Source organism: Patagioenas fasciata, chromosome 4 (assembly GCF_037038585.1).
Source record: "Patagioenas fasciata isolate bPatFas1 chromosome 4, bPatFas1.hap1, whole genome shotgun sequence".
Classification (NCBI taxonomy): Eukaryota; Metazoa; Chordata; class Aves; order Columbiformes; family Columbidae; genus Patagioenas; species Patagioenas fasciata.
The window spans coordinates 54046596-54065412 of NC_092523.1; the positions used below are offsets into that span (position 1 = coordinate 54046596).

The following is an 18817-nucleotide window of genomic DNA, read 5'->3' on the forward strand; positions in this document are numbered from 1 at the left end:
TAAATCCACATGAACAATGCTCCTTCCATGGTTTTCCAGACACCCTGTCCCAGGCTGTGGCTTGCCATTGGCTCTGACAGCAGCACAGTCCTGACTGGAAAAGTTTCGGCTCCACTTTTTGGCAGAACTTGAGGTGTGGGAGTGCTTGGGTGGCATGTTTAAGAGGATTTCAGCTTCCTAGTGGGGTGGGCCAAGGGATCTTGTCACTTAAGGCTGCTCTAGCCAGCGACACCTTCCTAGAAACCACATTAACAATGTTCTTAAAAACCTGATCCAGATAAACAGAGGCACCGATTACCTAAGCCGATTCCACACTGACACACGCAGGAACGCATTTCCAAAAGCAAGCACCAGCTCTTCTATGCACATGCATCTCCAACACAGGCTGGAAGCTCACAGATAAATATTCATTGAGTTAAATGATAACTTCTGGCTCTCAGCTCTTCTGATTTGTTAACAGGAACAGCAGATAGGGAAGCGAAATTTCTACAAGCTTTACCCACCCAAGGAATCCCAGTGACAGCTTCATGGCATTCAACCAGACCTCCTCACATGATCACACTTTGTACAATCAGCCTCTAATTTCTTTCCACCTTGTGCTCCAGGCTGAAAATCAGCTTTTGGCAAGCCTCACACAACCTGATTTGAATAACCAGAACTTTGGAACACATTTTTGGATGCTGTAAATCTGCCTGGAACATCTCAGGAGAACTGGTAAATCAGCTGCTCCCTACAGCCGATGGCTGGGAATGCCACTTACAAGTTTTTCCAAGGCCAGAAGCAAGGTGGTTGATTCTTGGATGAAGCTTCAGATCCATAATCAAATCTGTGTAGCACTAAAATTAGCTAAAATTCACCTTTTGCGTATTTTAGAAAAGCCAATGTCCCACCTTGTCTTTGCTGAAACATCTGTAGAGCTCCAACCACTGTTAAAGAAAAACAGGTCCGGAGGGAGGCAGGATGAACAAAAAAGCACTGCAGTTTTAGGTTAGTCTTAGGTCAAAATAAGACAGATTAATCTATTTTCAATCATATAAATTTTTAGCTTAGTTATCATTACGCAAAAAAAAAAAGGACAAAAAAGAGCAATTGTTTTTAAATACATTTAATGTTATGAAACATATTCCCTTTATATTGTTTGAATCCTTGCTAAATCTTAACACCAACAATAATAAAAGGTTTTTAAAAATCTTTAATCACACAATATACTCTTTGTTTTATTCTAGGGCAGAAAAACAGAGTCTTCATAAATAAAACACTGACATGGAGTGTAAGACAAACCCAGGCCAGACAGTTTGCTAAAAAATTTGTGAAGAAAAGTGCATCTGGCTGGCTCAGGACTCCCTGAGTAAGGTAGGCATTCTCCCACATGCCTTGTGGCTGTTTGGCTTCTCATGAGAAAATCTGAAATAAAGGCCCCGTTTCTCATTTTAAAGGTATTATATATACAAGTCACTTGCAGTGTGAGGTAGGAACCAGTATATAGAGGTTGTATCTAATTTGGCCTTCACCCTTTTGTTGCTGCCCCTCCATTTTGTAGGCAAAAAAACAGATTTAAGTGCAAAACAAAGCCTTAGCTATCTATGAAAGCAAACTGCTATTCTCTTTCAATTGCAATTCATGACAGACACTTGCCACGATTTTCACTTTTGAAGCAATGAGAGGCACAAAAACTAGATGTATTTTTTTTTCCCCCCAAAGGATGCTTTCAAAAAAGGGGGACCTGAACACTAGAAGACACCAGTGTTTCTAGGTGACCTAATCCAAATCTCTATTAAGTTTCTATTTTGTAACTGAACATGACCCAGAGTAAGTTCTTAGTTGAAAAATAGCAGCAACTCAAAAGTGCATAAATTAAAAACTTCAACAATAAATTAAGGAAACAGATTTGCTGCATCTAACTATCCTCCTAACTGTCTCAAGATCCTTTTTTAATTTTTTAATGGACATGGAAAATCAGAATAAAGATACTACTATATCAAAACAAAAACTAAACTAAAACCTTCGATAATTTCTTTCTGAGATAAGGCATCTTGTCTTTTACCAAAATTCAAAAAATACATAGAAAGACTGGAAGGAGCACATTCTGTGATTCTGTGTGTAATAACACAACCCTCTCCTCCACCACTGAGACTTCAGCACAGGCTTTTCCATCCTTATATAGGCTTTGGATTCAGCAGGTAATTTTTCAAGAAATGCTGAGCATCTCGTTCCCAGGGATGCTGATGGTTGGAGAGCTGGCACAGTAGGGAGGCTGAGCAGAGCCCCAAATCCAAAGCAGAAGGGAAGGCAGAACACAATTTTGAGAGATTTTCAGCTGTCGTGGGTTCAGTTATGGGGCTTGCAGCTTCTTTTGTGTCTCGTATGGGCTCCTGTGAGTCCTAGACTTGCAGCTGAAGCAGCCCGGTGGCCAGGGACTGCCAGAGACAGTGCTGGAGGGACACTTTGGATCATCATATCAAAGGCATGGGCTCTACGGGACAGCGACAGTGACATCACCAGCAACACACAGAACATCACACTTGTAGGTAGGAAAAGTGCTTAATCCATGTATAAGGATTGCATTTACTCTGAAGTACTTATCTTGACTTTTTTAATGCGAAATTACCCTCCAGCCTCATAAGACAGGAACATATTCACTCATGGCAGAGATTAATTCATCAGTGAAGCAGGCCAGTTTATTACTATTTGCTTTCTTTGCAACAAGATGGTTTTATCTGGCTGGCATGCCCTTGGAAAAGCATACTATTTCTTCAGTTTATTTGCAGTGAATCTTTATTTTTCCATTAGCACAAATGTAAATGCCAGGTTTCCTTCCAGCAAGGTTGTTCATGGGGACACATTTCTTACAAACAAATTTGGTAGAACTTGTGTCTCTGGATCTTAAAGCATGTTCTGAGTTGAACAGAGTAGGTCCAGAAGGGAGCTGGCACAGAGGTAGCAGCACAGCATTGTGATAGGGCGCTTCAACAACAGCACCTTCGAGTAACTTGAACCTTCCAGAGTCCACCAAAATTTTTCTGTTAAAAATGTGCTTCAAAAGAACATCAAGCTTTTATATTGTGCCTTCTAACTTACTGCAAGCACAAAAATTCTCCTCTTCCTTAGCTAGGGGATATGCTGAGTCCTAGCTGATCCACTGCTGACTGCCATCAAGGCCACTGAGCAGAGTGAGCGTCCAGGGTCTCTGCTGTAGTCTGTGCAGATCATAGTCTCTAACAAGAATTAAAATTAAGGGTTCGTTATGCTAGAAACACAGCTGTGACAACATTTGCTTCAATGCAGGAAGAATGTTCAGCTTCAGACCTCAGCTGTGGCTGAAGAATTATTTTTTTTCCTGGAAAATGTTTGTATTTACAAAGCAGGTAAACTGGTAGCTTTCAAATGTTAGCTTAATGACATCAGTTTGTAATTTATTGTAAGTGAGAATGTTTTGAGACTCAAAATGAGGCAAGAAATCTCATAAGTTTAATATAAATTCACAAGGGGTTAGGATCTCTGACAGCAAAGATAGCACTTGCTGCAGGCAAAGGTTGCTTCAACCTACATCGGAATATATGTACTAAAAAAAATAACCTTTCAGGATTAGAGACAAATGGGAGTTACACATAATCTATGTAGTTAAATCCCTTTTCTGATTTTGGAGTCAGATGCCAGTTTTTGAGGTAATCCACTCACGGAAATAAGTTACTCGTGTGTAAACTCCAGGTTTATTTGGTTTGGCACAGTCGTCTCCCCAGCTCACTATTCCCACAAGGTACCACATCATTCTGGAGTCTGGAGTAGCCAGTGGTCCCCCAGAGTCCCCCTAGAGAAAGAGGGGAAAAAAAGATTTAATTGATCAGAAGAGAAAATGTAATTCTCTCCATAAACATGAGGTGTGTCCAATAAGAGAAGAAAGCAAGCAGTACTTCAAGAGCTGCGATTCACGCAGAATCCAGGCTGTTGCTGCAACTCGACCCCCTGATCTGTCTTGTGTGGTTTTACAGTATTCTTCCTAATTTTGGCGGGGGTGGGGGGGGGGGGGGAACACAAAACTCCTTTTGTGAAATACTGCTCCCCACCTGCCTTTTCTTTTCCCTCATACATAGTAGGGAAACACAAATATATACAGCAACCTAAACTGACCTGGCGTGTTGGTAAGCCCACCTAACATCCTAGTTTGTTTTTTACAGTAACAACTATCCTTTCAACAAATTCTTTTAGTCACTCGCAGCCATTACATTTCAAAAAGGATTTAGTCAGGAACTTGGTCTTCTTATTAGACACTATCTACTTCAGATGTTTGCCACTCTCAAAGGCTGAATTCAGATACAGGTCACTGCATTACATGATATTACGTGGTTAAATGGGAAACCTCACAGGCTGAAAGGCAATCCTCTTGCAACAGCCCAAATTCCCCATCTTCCACCAAAATGCTTTACTGAAATAACCAGCAGCTGCACCCTTCAGTCCAGGTCTCTGCAGTGCTGAGCCAGGCAGGAACAGAGGAATTGAGCTGCCCCCAGACTTATTCCACAAGGAGTTTTGCTTTGGGCGTAAATGTGTACATCCGGGATTCTAGAAGGGATCTGTTTTGAACCAGTGCTTCTGAGTACATTCTTTAGAAATAACGTAATAGAAATTACCTTTCTCAAGGTTATTATTATGGAAATATTTTTATTTGAACATAAGCATTTCCTTGCGACATTCGCCAGTCTGAACCATGCATTTATCCATTGAATTTACACCTAGCTTCCTTATATTTATTCTTTCAGACAGTTTTCCTTCCACTGATCCATGTCTGTTACCAGGATCATATCATAACAGAGATCTATTGTGAGATGATCTAATCCAAAATTTAATTCCATTGAGTGATTGTGCATTTTTGCTGGCAGTTTAATTGCTACGTTCTTCATCTTCTTCCTTCCCAGCTGTACAGATGTCTGCTCTTGGCCACTTGAGTAATGTAGTTTTTAGCTCTTGTTTACTGTTTTGGCATTTACTATCTCTGTCAATGTCTTGTCATACCACTTTGCAAACAAATTTTTTAGATTTCACACAAGATGTTATGAGAAGCCAATGGGCTTGTAGCATCTATTCTGAGTTACATAGTAAGAATTTCATTTCATTCTATGAAAGGTTTTAATTGTGAATATACTAACTTAACTCTCTTAGTATGGGGTTTATGTGTTAAATGATGTGTACTAAACGCTATTTCATTTTACATCCTAATCCCTGTTTGATCTGCGTCTGTGTAAAGGACTAACACACTACCAGTTAATATTTATTTGACCAGATACTCGACTCAGGATTAAAACAGTATTTCTTTCTAATTTTCAGCTACAGTTACCTGACAAGCATCTACTCCTCCTTCCAAGTATCCAGCACACAACATCCTAGGTGTTATGTCCCCATCATACACTTCTTCTCTGTTGCAAGTGTCTGAGTCTATAAGTTTCACTGTTGCTTCCTGGAGAACATTTGGAGTCGGACCTGAGGGAAGAAATAGTTTGTGAATTTACCAACAGAATTACTTTGCAGGGGTTAAGATACAGGAAGAGCGTTTAATGTTCTCTTAAGGAGGACCAGCTTAACTCAGTTTAATATGGAGGTTTTGCTTGTTGCTCTCTCTAAATTAAGCCATGAAGGAAAATGTGCACACACACTCAGTCTCATTTAGGAACTGTATCAGTAAGACAGAAGTAATGACTACATGGTACATAGCGCCTAAAGTGTAACACCATATATGCCATAGATGTTCCATACAAAACTGTGGGATGCAAATTACCTAGCCATTTAGGCAGGTGATACAAAATGAAGATATCTTCATTCAGTTGCTGAATCTAATGCAGCTGATAACAGCATGAGCTTTGGCAAGTCACCATCTGCAGCTCACTCTGCACATTTTCTTGAAAGCTCGCAGAGTTACCTGTAGCTTCTCGCTAGGGCTGGGAGAATATTTTCTTAGGTGCTTCAGTAACACGTGCATGGCTAGACTACCTGTATTAAGAGTTTAGAATATGAAATGGACAGGCTGGAAAAAGAGAAGGGTCTTCTCCCTGTTTTCTGCTTCAGTAGCTCTTTGTCCAGTGTAATTTTAGAGCAAGAAACTGCTGCTCACTATTAAACAAACCTGTTTCTTATACGCAAAGAATTAGACTCTGCCATACAACATAAGGCTACAGAAGTCATGTCAGTTTAGCAGCAGCTTAGAGCTGCTGTTCTTGCAACATATGGGTTGCCTGGTAGACTCAGGACTCACCGTCATTGGTAAGTGCTCCCCAGCCTGTGATGACAGCATAAATATTGTACGGAAAAGTCTGAGATGGCTCAGGCAGACAAACACGGTGTATGCTACTCGTAAACTCAACTTGTTTCGTGAGCTGCACAAGTGCAATGTCATAATCATGCTGTGGGTAGCGGTACTTCTCATGAATAATAATAGTCTTGACTGATCGTTTCAAGGCTGGTGGCTTCAGAAGTGCTCCAAAAGTAGCAGTCCACTTCTGAGGGTGACTCATGCTGAAAAAGGTAAGAGTACTGTAAGCTGTAAATATAAGTATTACAGAATTTAAACTTGGTGAGCATCCATCACTTTCCATGATACTGTGTCCCACCTAATTGTAGGTTGCTGCTAGAGGAGGGCAATCCTGCACTCCCTCCTCAAATGTGGTCTCATACTCCTCCCCTACTCCTTGCCCCCAGGCTAGCCATTGTGTGGCTGCAGTGTGTAATCAAAAACTCCTTCTGCTAGAAAACTCGTCATCTCCTTTACTCTTTTTGCCTGTTAATTATCTGTTCAACCAGCTGTTCCATCTTGCATGCCCTGCAGCTCTGCAGTTTTCACACTTGAAACAGAAATGGGCTGGGAGTGCGTGGCTGAATGGAGGGGTAGGAATGTGAGATTAAAACTTCTGGCAGCAGCCTACCTGTAACACCTTTAGAAATGTTTTGTGCAACAGGAAACAAATGCTCTGCCATTTCGGTCACATTACCTTTTCTGCATTTCTTGGCTGAATATGCCAAATGACTTGATTCCCACTTACACAATTGCCAGTTCTGCTCCAAAAAGTCAGTCTTTAATTTCTCATTAAAAGATACAACTGACAAGTCTGTTCAACCCTGACTTTTCTCCTCCAAGGCAGAAAATTGTTCCCCTGGAAAGAGTCAGGGGTGTACTACAAATCTGGAAAGCCACACAACTGAGGTACTGGAGAGAGTGCAGAGGAGAGTGACTAAGCTGGTGAGGGGGCTGGAGCACAAGTCTGATGAGGAGTGGCTGAGGGAACTGGGGCTGTTAAGCCTGGAGAAAACGAGGCTGAGGGGAGACCTTATCACTGTCTTCAACTACCTGAAAGGAGGTTGTAGCATGGAGGGTGTTGGTCTCTTCTCCCAAGTAACAAGTGATAGGACAAGAGGAAATGGCCTCAAGTTGCGCCAGTGGAGGTTTAGGTTGGATATCAGAAAAAAAAAAATTCTTTATGGAAAGGGTTGTCAGGCATTGGAACAGGCTGCCCAGGGAAATGGTGGAGTCACCATCACTGGAGGTGTTTAAAAGGCGTTTAGACAAGGTTCTTAGGGACATCGTTTAGTGCTAGAGTTAGGTTAGGTTATGGTTGGACTCTGTGATCCAGAGGGTGTTTTCCAACTGAAATGATTCTATGATTCTAACTTGATACATGTGAGGCACATTCTGCTGCAGATTCTCCCTAAGCTGGGAACTTACTCTCTGAAGCAGTGAGCTGCAGATACAAGCCATGTATTGCTGATGAGCGTTGCACCGCAGCGATGGATATTGTTGTACTGTAAACTAGCTTGCCATGGCCAGTCGCCAGTCTCTGCAGTAGACAATCCTCCGACTATTCGCAATGATGACGATTTTGCCATTGACTTGACCGATCTATTCTGCCGTAACCCACAGACTGTCAAAAAGGAGAAAGAGCGTATTAGTTATTCCCCTGTTTATTAAATAGGGCAGCCAGAAACATGTAAAATTACACACCACTTAGGTTCTCTGACCAGTATTAACATCAATGAGAAAACAAACCTTCCACCAGCCCCTCAAATCAGGGATCCTCATGCACAACCCCTTCTGTTACAAGCCTGAATGAACAACTGACTATTATGGAAAGCCATGATGGTGAATCATTCAGGCTTAGCTGTATGAGCAGCCCAAATCAGGAATCAAACCCTTCACCATTCACCCAGTACCATTCCCAAATACAGGGATTGCCAACTTTCATGCCCCAGATAATTTGTCATTATGATGAAACATGAACAAGACAAAAAGCTGAGATGAGAATGATCCAAGCCATGGGTTTTTACCGTGCATGCAGGCAGATTATATCAGCAAGATGTCACTTGGAAACAGGCAGCTGCACATTGCAAACCAGTCTGCAAGTGGCCCTTCAGGCAAAGAGCATCACACTAATCCAAGCCAGAGACTAAGGCATGGATACCTCCAGCATGCTGTGCATCCATGGCAAAAAGTGTCATACTCCAAACCCAGAGAGCAGAAATGAAAATATCCATGGTTTCAGCCACTAAACACAGGGTATTCAGGAGGAGCTGAAGCTCCCCAGTAGCTTTAGAAGCTTCCTCGACAGACAGAGCTGCTTCAGCTGTCTTCTCCCATGCCAACAGCATCAAATCCATCTTACCTGGACCAAGACCCACTAGTTTTCATCCATGCCCCGATTTCAGCTAGACATTAGGATAAAGTTGACAGGACTATCCCAATCCATTGAAAAGGACAGTTAAGAATTATTTGCATAGTGACATTACCATCCAAAACATTGCACTGCCTATCTCCAGTGACCCAGAGGGGGACAAAGCAGAAATGGGTTGTACATCACTGAAGAGACGCCAGCCTCGGGGCCCTTGGAGTCCTCAGCAGCAAAACACTGGAGCCACGCAGAGTATAACCTCTGCCCCTTTCTGCTAGGATCTGCACAAGGTTATGTTAACTGTACCTTGTATTCAAAAGCAGCAGCAATAACACAGCCAATCAAAAACTGTTCATAAATTTGGGGAAAAAACAATAGTCATGCAATACTGAGAAGCTCATGCGTTCAGCAGAGTCTGCTTTGTTCTGAGATTTAAAACCACAATGAAGGAAATCAGTGAAATCTAAAGATACAGCTACTTGTTTGAAACTTTCCATGTGGAAGGAAAACTGGAGAACATATCGGAATTGATAAGAGTGTCTGCACTAGCATGCTTCCCTCCTGAAAGCTCTTGGCAACACTCAATTACTGCTCCTAAATCTGCACAATCCTATCAACCCTCTGACCAGTCAGTGTTGAAAACACAGGGAATAACTCACAGTTCTATCAATGCCCCAGAACACCAGCACCTAAAACCAACCCAAAGTGATGTTATTTAACCTGCCATTACTAGGCAGCCTGTGGCTAAGTAACAGATCAAACCTTCCCAGAGGTAAAAGAAACCCAAATTGCAAGCAAAAATGGCTTTTTGTGACTATTCAGTCTCCAAACAAGCTGACTTGCTCCTCAAAAAGCTTAAAAACATCCCTAAAACAAACTACCTCAACTCCTACAGCAATACCTTCAGAAGACCAATCATATTGCCTTTTATTTCCATAAGGAACAATTTTATGATACTAGCCATGCCAAAATCCAGAACATTTTCATTATAATCACAGGCTGATGTAACTTCTATACATTTCCTTATGGTCCCTTCCCTTCTTTCCAGTGCACACTGAAGAAAATGACATAGTCCCAGTTTCTGGGAGCGATTATTCCAAACTCTTCTGCCTTTGCCCAATCCTACCAGCTTTTGGGGCACTTCTCACTCACAGGCCATGTCAGTGGTCTTTGCTAGGCTGCTGTCCTTAAAGCACCAATTAATAACATGCTGGTACCCAGCCAGGTCTAAACCTTGCCCCTTAGAACAAGCAACAAGGCAGAGATTAATTATTATGCTACAGCATCGAGGACAAACATATATGAACCAGATTCTGCAGTTGCTGCTCTGAGATGCAGTTCTAATACTTTACATCAGAGAGACACAAGATAAGGTGTCTGCCCTGCGCAAGCAGGATTAAAGTATTCTATTTAAATACAGGTTCTAATCTATTTATAACATACATACAATCTGCTCAAATATACAATGTACTCAATCCCTGATAAGGACTCCCTTACCTTTAGCACACTATAGTACACCTTCCAGTGAGTTGCTGTGCCTACACATTAGAGCAGCCAACTAGCCCAAAGGATTAAGTTCCTTCATTTATTGGAAGCCCTTGCTCACTCAGTTTTACTACGTACACCTTGGAGCCATCTGGAACAGCTTTCATGGAGAAACATGACTTAGTCTTTGCGTGTCCAAATATGCAGTGTAAAACCTCTCCCTGCTACCAACAGCATCAGTTTGGTAAATAAACAAGTGTCCTGAACATTGCAATGCTCAGCCCTCACTGGCTACATTCTCTGTCTCCTAGATGGTGGGGTTTACATTTAATTTGCACCCTCCATCTCCCACACCAGCACTGCTGGAGGCACCGACACAGCAGGACCCACATGTCTTCTCTCTGCCCAACCTTGGGAATCTCTACGGTGCCCTCAGCACTCACACTTTTCTCATTGTTTGCTCTTTTCTCATAAAAACTGCAGATATTGGGGAAACATACAAACAAACAAAACAAACAAAACCTCCCAAAAAACCTCCACGAGCGGGGGGCTCAGCAATGCATGTAGACTTTTTCTAGAAGGGATTTTCAACCTATCAACATTATTTTCAAGCCAGTTATATCAGTTCTCCTAAACATCCCAGAAGACACAAACAAAAGGCTTCCCCATGACTGAGCACAATTTCTAAGCACACCACTCACCTGTGTGAAGTACAAGGTTGCATTCATTAAACAGGAGGATGAGAAAACGTCTTTAAAGGCCAGAAAAAGTTCTCAGAGACTACTAACGCTAATTAAAACAGTTAGAGATTGCCCAGGCTTTAAAAGCCCTCACTTACTGTCATTGAAGAGGGCTTCTGCTCTTTTCGCCTCCACATCTGAAACAGATAAACAGTCAGAGTCAGGCCAGGACAACAGAGACATGATTTGGGTATCCCCCCCAAAAGCTACATGGATACAGGGCACCACAGGAGCTACAGCTGAGGGGTCTGAGAGGGAAACCAGTGGAATTTCACACTAAGGCCATGTTCTTGTGCTGGCTGTTGCCTTCTGTGGTCCTGCTTGCTCTTCTCCAGCCAGCATCCTCCGAGGAGTAGGCACAGGGTGTCCCCTGACATTTCCAGAGGGGAGCACAGGCAAAACAAGCCCCGTATTAACCAAAATCCACAATTTTGTTGGGAAGAAACTTTTACAGCGTAAAGTTTTCAAGTTCCTTGTTTTTTCTGTAGAATTCACCAGTGAGGACCAGAGGGGATTCTGACACTCCATGCCATCTTCAGGACCAGAAGGCACTGACTTTACTGCAGCAACGACAGTTTACAAGAGCAGTGGCTCACTCTCTCCTATGTTATTGAGCAACAGGTTGTCCGCTACACTACGAGAGATAACTAATAGCTATTTATTGCATGGCACAGGAGGTTTTAGCCATGCATTCCCTGCTTTAATATGCACATTGGATGTTTACAGACAAGACAATATGCTTGTGCTGACAGTAACAAGCATTGGCTCAAGGTATAAGTCTATCCCCCTTCTTCCAGAATGCTGTTTTACTAGTGCTACCATTTTAGTTACCAGCAGTCAAAATAAAATTTAAAAACAACAACAACAACAACCACCAACCAAAAAACACCCCTCACACAAAACAATTTTTAGGTTATTTCTATATTCTCATGCAGCATCCACAACTCATTTTGCAGCTGGAGAGCTATTCTCAGCAGATCCCTGTCCTTACCCACTTACTTAATTTCTCTTTTCTCTTTGCAGCTACACAAAACAATATCCCGACTTTGACCCAAAACCACACCAAGCCAGGAGCAATCTCTTTGGGAAGCAAAGGGCTCTGGCTCATCCCTGTCACCTATTGCGCTTCTGTCACTTGTGTTTTGCTTGTGGGCTTGGCACTCCTCCTGGTATGCAGGATGAATTGCATGGTTGCAATCCACCATTACTAGACATGTACTCATTCATTTCTTAATGACATTATGCAGATTATGCTAGAAAAAGGAAACAAACAGAACTCCAGCATGTGCACGGCTTGACTGCGGGGAGTGATACAGAGGAAAGGCAGTGCCAGGGATGCCATACGCATATGCGTCTGCTAGTTTATTTTGTAAGAATGGGAGATGAGTTATAATTGGACATTTATGTAGCAACACAGTCTTATTAACTATAAACAGCAATAGTTCCCATAGTAAAGATAAATAAGGTTTACTCGTGGGCAAGCAATAACTTCGAAGTCCCCTTTCAGTAAAAATGCTCACATGTACTTTCTCAATTCCTATGAAAGAACAGCAGTTGTATTCTATGAATTTCCATGGATAACACAGTCACTTGTTGGCCAAGATCCCCAATATCAAGATGTAATATTACCAGACAGTAAAAAATCTAGGCCAGTAAAGGGATTAAAATGAGGATTAAAAAAAGAAAAAAGGGTGCTGAGCTGTGCTAAAGATTTGACTACTTCACTGATATGTTTATATTGGCAAGAAGGGCTTTGAAAAATCTGGCCCTACTTGTTTATTTCAGCTATGATGAGCATCCAGGGTTTTCCTAGAAATTCATACCACCTTCAGAACCAGCTCAGCATTTGGGCCATTCTAATATTTTTATATCTTGAAACTGGTAAGAATCCAACAAATGTTAATCAACAATGAAAGAGCACCTTTTGCCTTCAATTGCAATATTGATAATAATGTTTTTTTAGCTCTTCTCTGGGTGGAGAGACCTTTACCTCACAATGCCTAATTATAAAGCCTGCAGTCAATTATTAATACTTACAGTATGTTGCAAAGCTCATGCAGACGACAAAAGGAGCAAGCAGCTCGTTCAAGCGCAGTGCCGGAAGCAATTCGATTGGCATGTTCTCACTGCATGGAGTTTTGCTGTGAGTCATACGGCTGTTCTGCCAGCCACCTGTCTATGTCTCTGTTTGCCTTTTTATGAGGCACCTACAAAAAAAGTGCAAACCTCACAAGGGCAAAATCTTGCTCTGAGCTGTATGCATTGCTTCCAGCTTGAGCGACTTGTGTGTATTTGGAGGAACAAGACTTAAACACACATACACTGCCAAGTCTTAAATAAGATATCTGTACAGCTTTGAATTTTAATGCATTTTGTAATATATCGAGACTACACAGCCAATGTACTCTCCTGCTTCCTAACTGTTGAAGGAAAAAGTCCAGTGACACTTTTTAATAAATTAAATGCCGCGTTCGCTTTAGAGATCTGCCAGATACAACACCCTGAGCATGTATCCCAGACCAGGAGCTGGAATGCAAAGTATACCAAAGAAAACATCACAGATAAAACCTCAAAATAAAGAGTTTTTAAGAGGTGAAAGCAAGTCTGCCTGGCAACAGAACCAGGAACCCATTGTGCAGATCAGGACAGGTGAAATTAAGAGCACAATACACAGGACTCAAAACCAGGGTCCCAAACCTAGCGCACATGTACGTGTTTGGAAACCTGACCTCACTGGCACGATTTTCATATAAGCCAAGCCCATAATCAATCCCATCAGAAGCAGAGAGCGCTCTGGGTTACATGATACTGCTAAAAAATCATGTTGCTTACTTGCTTACCTCATTAGGGGTTTGGCTTCAGTCGTTACTAATCTACCACTTTTGGCCTGGGCAAGAGCATAGCTGTTCATATTGTACCAGCCAACGTGTTGCAAGCTCTGCCTTGAAGCAATCACTTGTATGGCATGAGAGACAATTTTTCTGCCCTGCTCATTTACTAGTTGCCCTAGTTGTTTGCATTACCAAGAAAAAGCATCAATTAGTAACAATTAAAATGTCATATCTTGTCCCAGCCACATACAGCACATGCAAAAATAGTTGTTTGGGCTGCATTTAGGAAAACAGTGTTCAGGCTTCCATTGTAAACAAGAAACAAGTTCAACCTGAACATTCATTGCCTCTCTGTAAAATGGCACTTGCTATTTAATTAAAGCTTGCCTTACTTGAAAAAGAAAACTAATGTTTAAATTAAAATCACAGAAATCTCTTGAAATGCGGTTTAGGGATTCCATCTTGCAGAAGAGAGCTCTGTTCTCCAAGTGGCCAACTACTTTTGCTAATGCAGTTAACAATGTATGTGTTTGAGTAAACATGGAAAGAAACAGGTAGTAACCAAGAGCAGGAAACCATCTTCATTTTGGTAATTGTTTCTATGTAATAGCTAGTTCGCACAAGGATTTCTAAGGGAGTTCAGTGCCCAAAGCCCATAGATCTTTTTGGCAACCATCTAAATGTTTGTAGGTTCACAGATAACTGCTTAGCAAATGTGACCACTTCTGAGGGATTCAGAGATTCCTACTGAAAAAGGTGCTCGCTTTGCCACATCTCTCAGTGTCACTGCACCAGAAGAATTCATCTTGTGTCCACTGCCTCATTCAATTTTAGCCACAGAGGCCAGTGTTGATATTAAAAGGAAAATAACAGGCAGAACTCCCAGTGACATAAATGGAACAGACATTATATTGAAGTAGTTCAAGAAAGGCAAGCAAATGCAAAATTAGGGGATATTATGCATTTTCAGTGTGGAAAAGGCCAGAGATGGCTGCAAAATTAAAGATGTTCTAAACATCTGGTACGGCTTTACTCAATTACATCATTTTTCACAGATGTTGATTCCCACAAGAAATGTTTTCTGTAAGGTTTTTCACTTGTGATTGTCTATATATAGTCATAACTGGTAGCATCAAAGGCAAACTGTGCGTTCCATCCTCTATCATATCAAGTTCCCACATCTTGAGTTGTTTTTTCCCCACAGCGAAGGCAAGGTAGAGATTATCATAAATTGGGTATGACAGGAGGAAAGAATTTTGAAAACACACACACACAAAAGAAATAAGAAGTATGTGCTTCAGTACTAGTAAGACATTCTTGGACATGCATTTGAAACACAGCTCTGTGAAATGCACCACAGAGCAAAGGAAGTATTTTCCCCACTATCACATTTTAATCACAACTTCCTCAAAAAGAGAGAAAATTATAGACTTCTTAGCTGCATCAGAAACAGGGGCTCACCCAGCTGAGTGTTATTTAGGGTAACAACAGTGCATATGAGCAAAAAGGGATCTCTGGCATGTTTTAGTAGGTCACCAAACTGGGCAGCTGAGAGGGATGTACACCTGCCCTCCAGTTCAGACAGAGGTGGCGATAATAGTTATAGCCACTTTAGTTACATTTTATTATTTAATGACATTAAAGACCATGAAGGCCTGAGGTCCTGGGGTGAGATGGGAATCAGACCAGTCCTTCAGAGCAGGATGTTCAGCCACGTTTCATAAACTATATCTGAAAGGAAATGCAGAAGCTTCCTGAAAGATGGCAAAATATCTACCACATCTGAATTCCGTCCATAAGGATGGACGGAGGTCCACACCTCACAGCATCCTCACAGCTTCTCCAGCTGGGCAGCCTGCAGCCCAAGGAGGCATCTGCATGGAAAACTGTGTTACCAGTTCTGTAGTGTGTATCCAAGCTGCTACAGTTTTTAGCATTATTTTTCCTCCTGATTATGAAGAAAAACTTCTTTGAGGGTGCCAGAGCACTGGAACAGGCTGCCCAGGGAGATTGTGGAGTCTCCTTCTCTGGAGACATTCAAAACCCACCTGGACACGATCCTGTGTAATCTACTCTAGCAAACCTACTTTAGCAGGTGGGTTGGACTAGATGACCTCCAGAGGTCCTCTCCAACTCCAACCATTTTGTGATTCCTGACCTACACTCATACCACAGCTGTATTCAAGGTCCTACTACAGCAGGGGCAACCCAATTGACTTGCAACCTCTGCAGGCAAGGCAGAGAAGGGGAGAAACAAGAACTGAGTGAAGAAATTAATTAAATCAACTTATCTGGGTTGTCTAGGTCAGGCCAGGATTATTTCTTGCTTAATTCCTTTATCACAAGCATATCCTTGAAAAAATAATAATTTAAAAATACATTTCAGTCCATCCCATTTCAGTCAGCCTCTGCAGACTGTTGCAAACACTGAAGTGTACCATCTTATGCTAAACTAATAGCACCAAAGTGGAGGAACGTCAGATCTCTGCTGCATTTCCCAATGTGCAAATGCATGTCCTGTTCCATTCCCCCAGGCTGCTGTGGTGGCTTTTAAAGTGCAAAAAAAACACACTGCTACATACATTATTTGAGATGAAACATTCCTCAGTCATCCAGGTCAGACACTCATCTGTGTGTCTCCCAAAGAAGATTCGATAAAGAAGTGAAAAATCTATCTCCTAGGTCCTGTACTTTGTATTTGTAAGGAGCTTTAGCAAGCCTCAGATGCCAGATAAACAGAAATAATAACAGCTGACTTGTTGATCAAAACCAATTCATGACTCATTGTTCACAGTCAGAACCTTTGGCTGTGTTACAGGTAGGAATAACTTCCTACTCACTTTGAACAGTGCCAGTGTTCTTGCAACCAGTTTCTTTCTGACATCAGAAATACATTCCCAAAAATACATTTTGGGAGACTTCCAACCTACCTGACAGAGGGAAATAGTCTGGCAAGCTGCTCTACACTTTGCTTAACAGGGATCCAGGCTCTGAGGTGACTCTACTTCTAACCAAGACACCCTGGGCAAAAAAAAAAAAAAAAATTAAGAAAAAAAATCAGCCTTGCAGGAGATCTCTTTGGTGCCAGAACCATAGAGGGGACAAACATGGGTGTTTCCAAGTCACCCAACTTTGATATCTCATTTTGCTGGCCATTGCACTGCTGTTCAGAGAACACAGGACTTAGTTGGCTTGATTCTCCACTGAAAAATACTTGGGCTTCCAGTGGGGTTTGGACACAAGTGCAGAGATACTTATCACTTCCCATTTTCTGTCACAGGTACAGTGGATGTCTGGAGACAGCTCTGTCCTAGGCCAGGGGCAGGAAGAGAATTCAGTAATAGCACATCCAAAGATACCCCAATACAAATGTATTTTTGCAGCATTATGTTAAGAAGATCTACTGTTTAGCAATGATACAAAACACAGGCAATATTATTTTGCTTTCTTCCATTCAGTTTTGCATGCTTGTCATTTTTTCACATCTGTATGGTCAAGCTTCTACCTCTTTTGGAAAAAAAACCAAACTAATAAAACATTGTCAGTTTAGGCTTTATCCCCCCTTCATTGCCAATCCTCAGGAATGAAGAGACAAGCAAGTTCTACCCATGGGCCAGCAGACTACTTAGGTTTGTTCTGTTGCCCTGAACTGCATCCAAAGAACCCAAGGCTGGACTCAATTTGCAGGAGTTTGTTGGAGCTGATCCCCAAAGCAAATACTTTTGAATGAAGTGCAAGTTGGGACATGGTGCTGAGCAACAAGATGATTAGATCCTAGGAGGAAGACTGAAGGAGGTTCTCCTTATCTGGCCCTCCTAGCACGCAATGTAAATAAGAGCCTGACCTGGATTTGTTCAGCTAGTTATGCTTAGCTAAACTAAGTCATATCACATCTTCCAAGTTAGAATTTTTTGATAAGGTGATCACAATGAACAGGTTAATTATTTTTTACAAGCCATTAAGAAAACGTTTTGGGATTGCCTCAAGATAAACAAGGACTCCAGTTGGCAAAACCAAAGCTAGAATGAAGCAGAAGTTTTAAAAGTGCTGCAGAGCCCAGAAGAAATCTAGGGTTTCTTAGCTTGCCTTGGTTTAAATACTGATGTTGCATGGGATATTTCAGGAGGGAATAGAGAAGTGAGAAATGCAAACTCTAGGTCCCCCCTTGCCTTCCAGGATCTATTGAAAATTGTCACTACTCCCAGGTGTGGGGAAGGAGATTAAATTTCTAAGTTGAGACCTGCATCTCCTCCATTCTATACTCCTCACTTGAGTCAGCCTGGGTTTCTTAAACAGCAGCATCAGCAGGAGCCTAAGCCTAAATGCTGAGTATTCACAACAAAGGTGGGATAAAGTCTAAACTGACAGTATTTTATTAGTCCATTTTTTTTTCCAAAAAAGGTAGAAGCTTAATAGTACAGATGTGATAAAATAGCAAGTGTGCAAAATTATGAAATCCTATCACCAGAAAAAGATCCAAATGGGATCTTTTATTGTCATCTCCTAGGAACAGCAAGGTTTTGTTTATATTCCTTCATGTCACAGGGAACGATTGCACAATGCTAGTCCTGTCCTGAGTAGCAGACTTATGTAGTCAGTGTCTTATGGTTAGGCCGAGAGAGCCAAGAAAAGCAACAGGAAGTTTATCATACAGCTTCATCAAATTAACAGAGAGATGCCATCTTTTACTGAGACCAAGTGTTTAATGAAAACATTGTGATTCAATTATATCAGCTAATTAGTTCACTAGTTGCTAGTTTAAAAACTGTAGCAGCCCTGGTGCAGCTGAAGGTCAACTTAACCAGCTTTGAGTCACTTCGCACATTTACCAGACTGAAAAAAAAAAAAAAAAAGCAGCTAATCAGATAACTCAACATGAAGATCACAGTCCTTTCCTAACAAGCATTTTTGTATCCTTGCAATTTTGTTCTTTATTTAAAGCTTCAAAATTCACTAAATCACAACCTGCCTGTCTTAAAAACAAACAAAACCAACAACCACCAAATCTCTTTGAATCTCTCTGGTTGATGCCCTCACACTATTTCTGAGAGGAATTCCATGTGCTCTTTGATGAACAGGAACTACTAGAGTATAAAATAACACTGGTGATTCT

The 18817-nt window shown here is 41.5% G+C and overlaps 1 protein-coding gene across 1 annotated transcript in view; it reads right to left on the reverse strand.

The window, feature by feature from the left end:
- Window positions 1–3646: 3646 nt before the first annotated feature.
- LOC136101315 (transmembrane protease serine 11E-like) overlaps window positions 3647–18817 on the reverse strand; it is a 39075-nt gene continuing 23904 nt past the window's right edge. The window contains exons 6-10 of the mRNA XM_065837359.2: window positions 10972–11010; window positions 7709–7904; window positions 6245–6504; window positions 5333–5475; window positions 3647–3808 (exon numbers count right to left, since the gene is read on the reverse strand). Coding sequence (XP_065693431.2) covers window positions 3647–3808; window positions 5333–5475; window positions 6245–6504; window positions 7709–7904; window positions 10972–11010 — 800 coding nt within the window. The remainder of the gene's footprint in view (window positions 3809–5332; window positions 5476–6244; window positions 6505–7708; window positions 7905–10971; window positions 11011–18817) is intronic.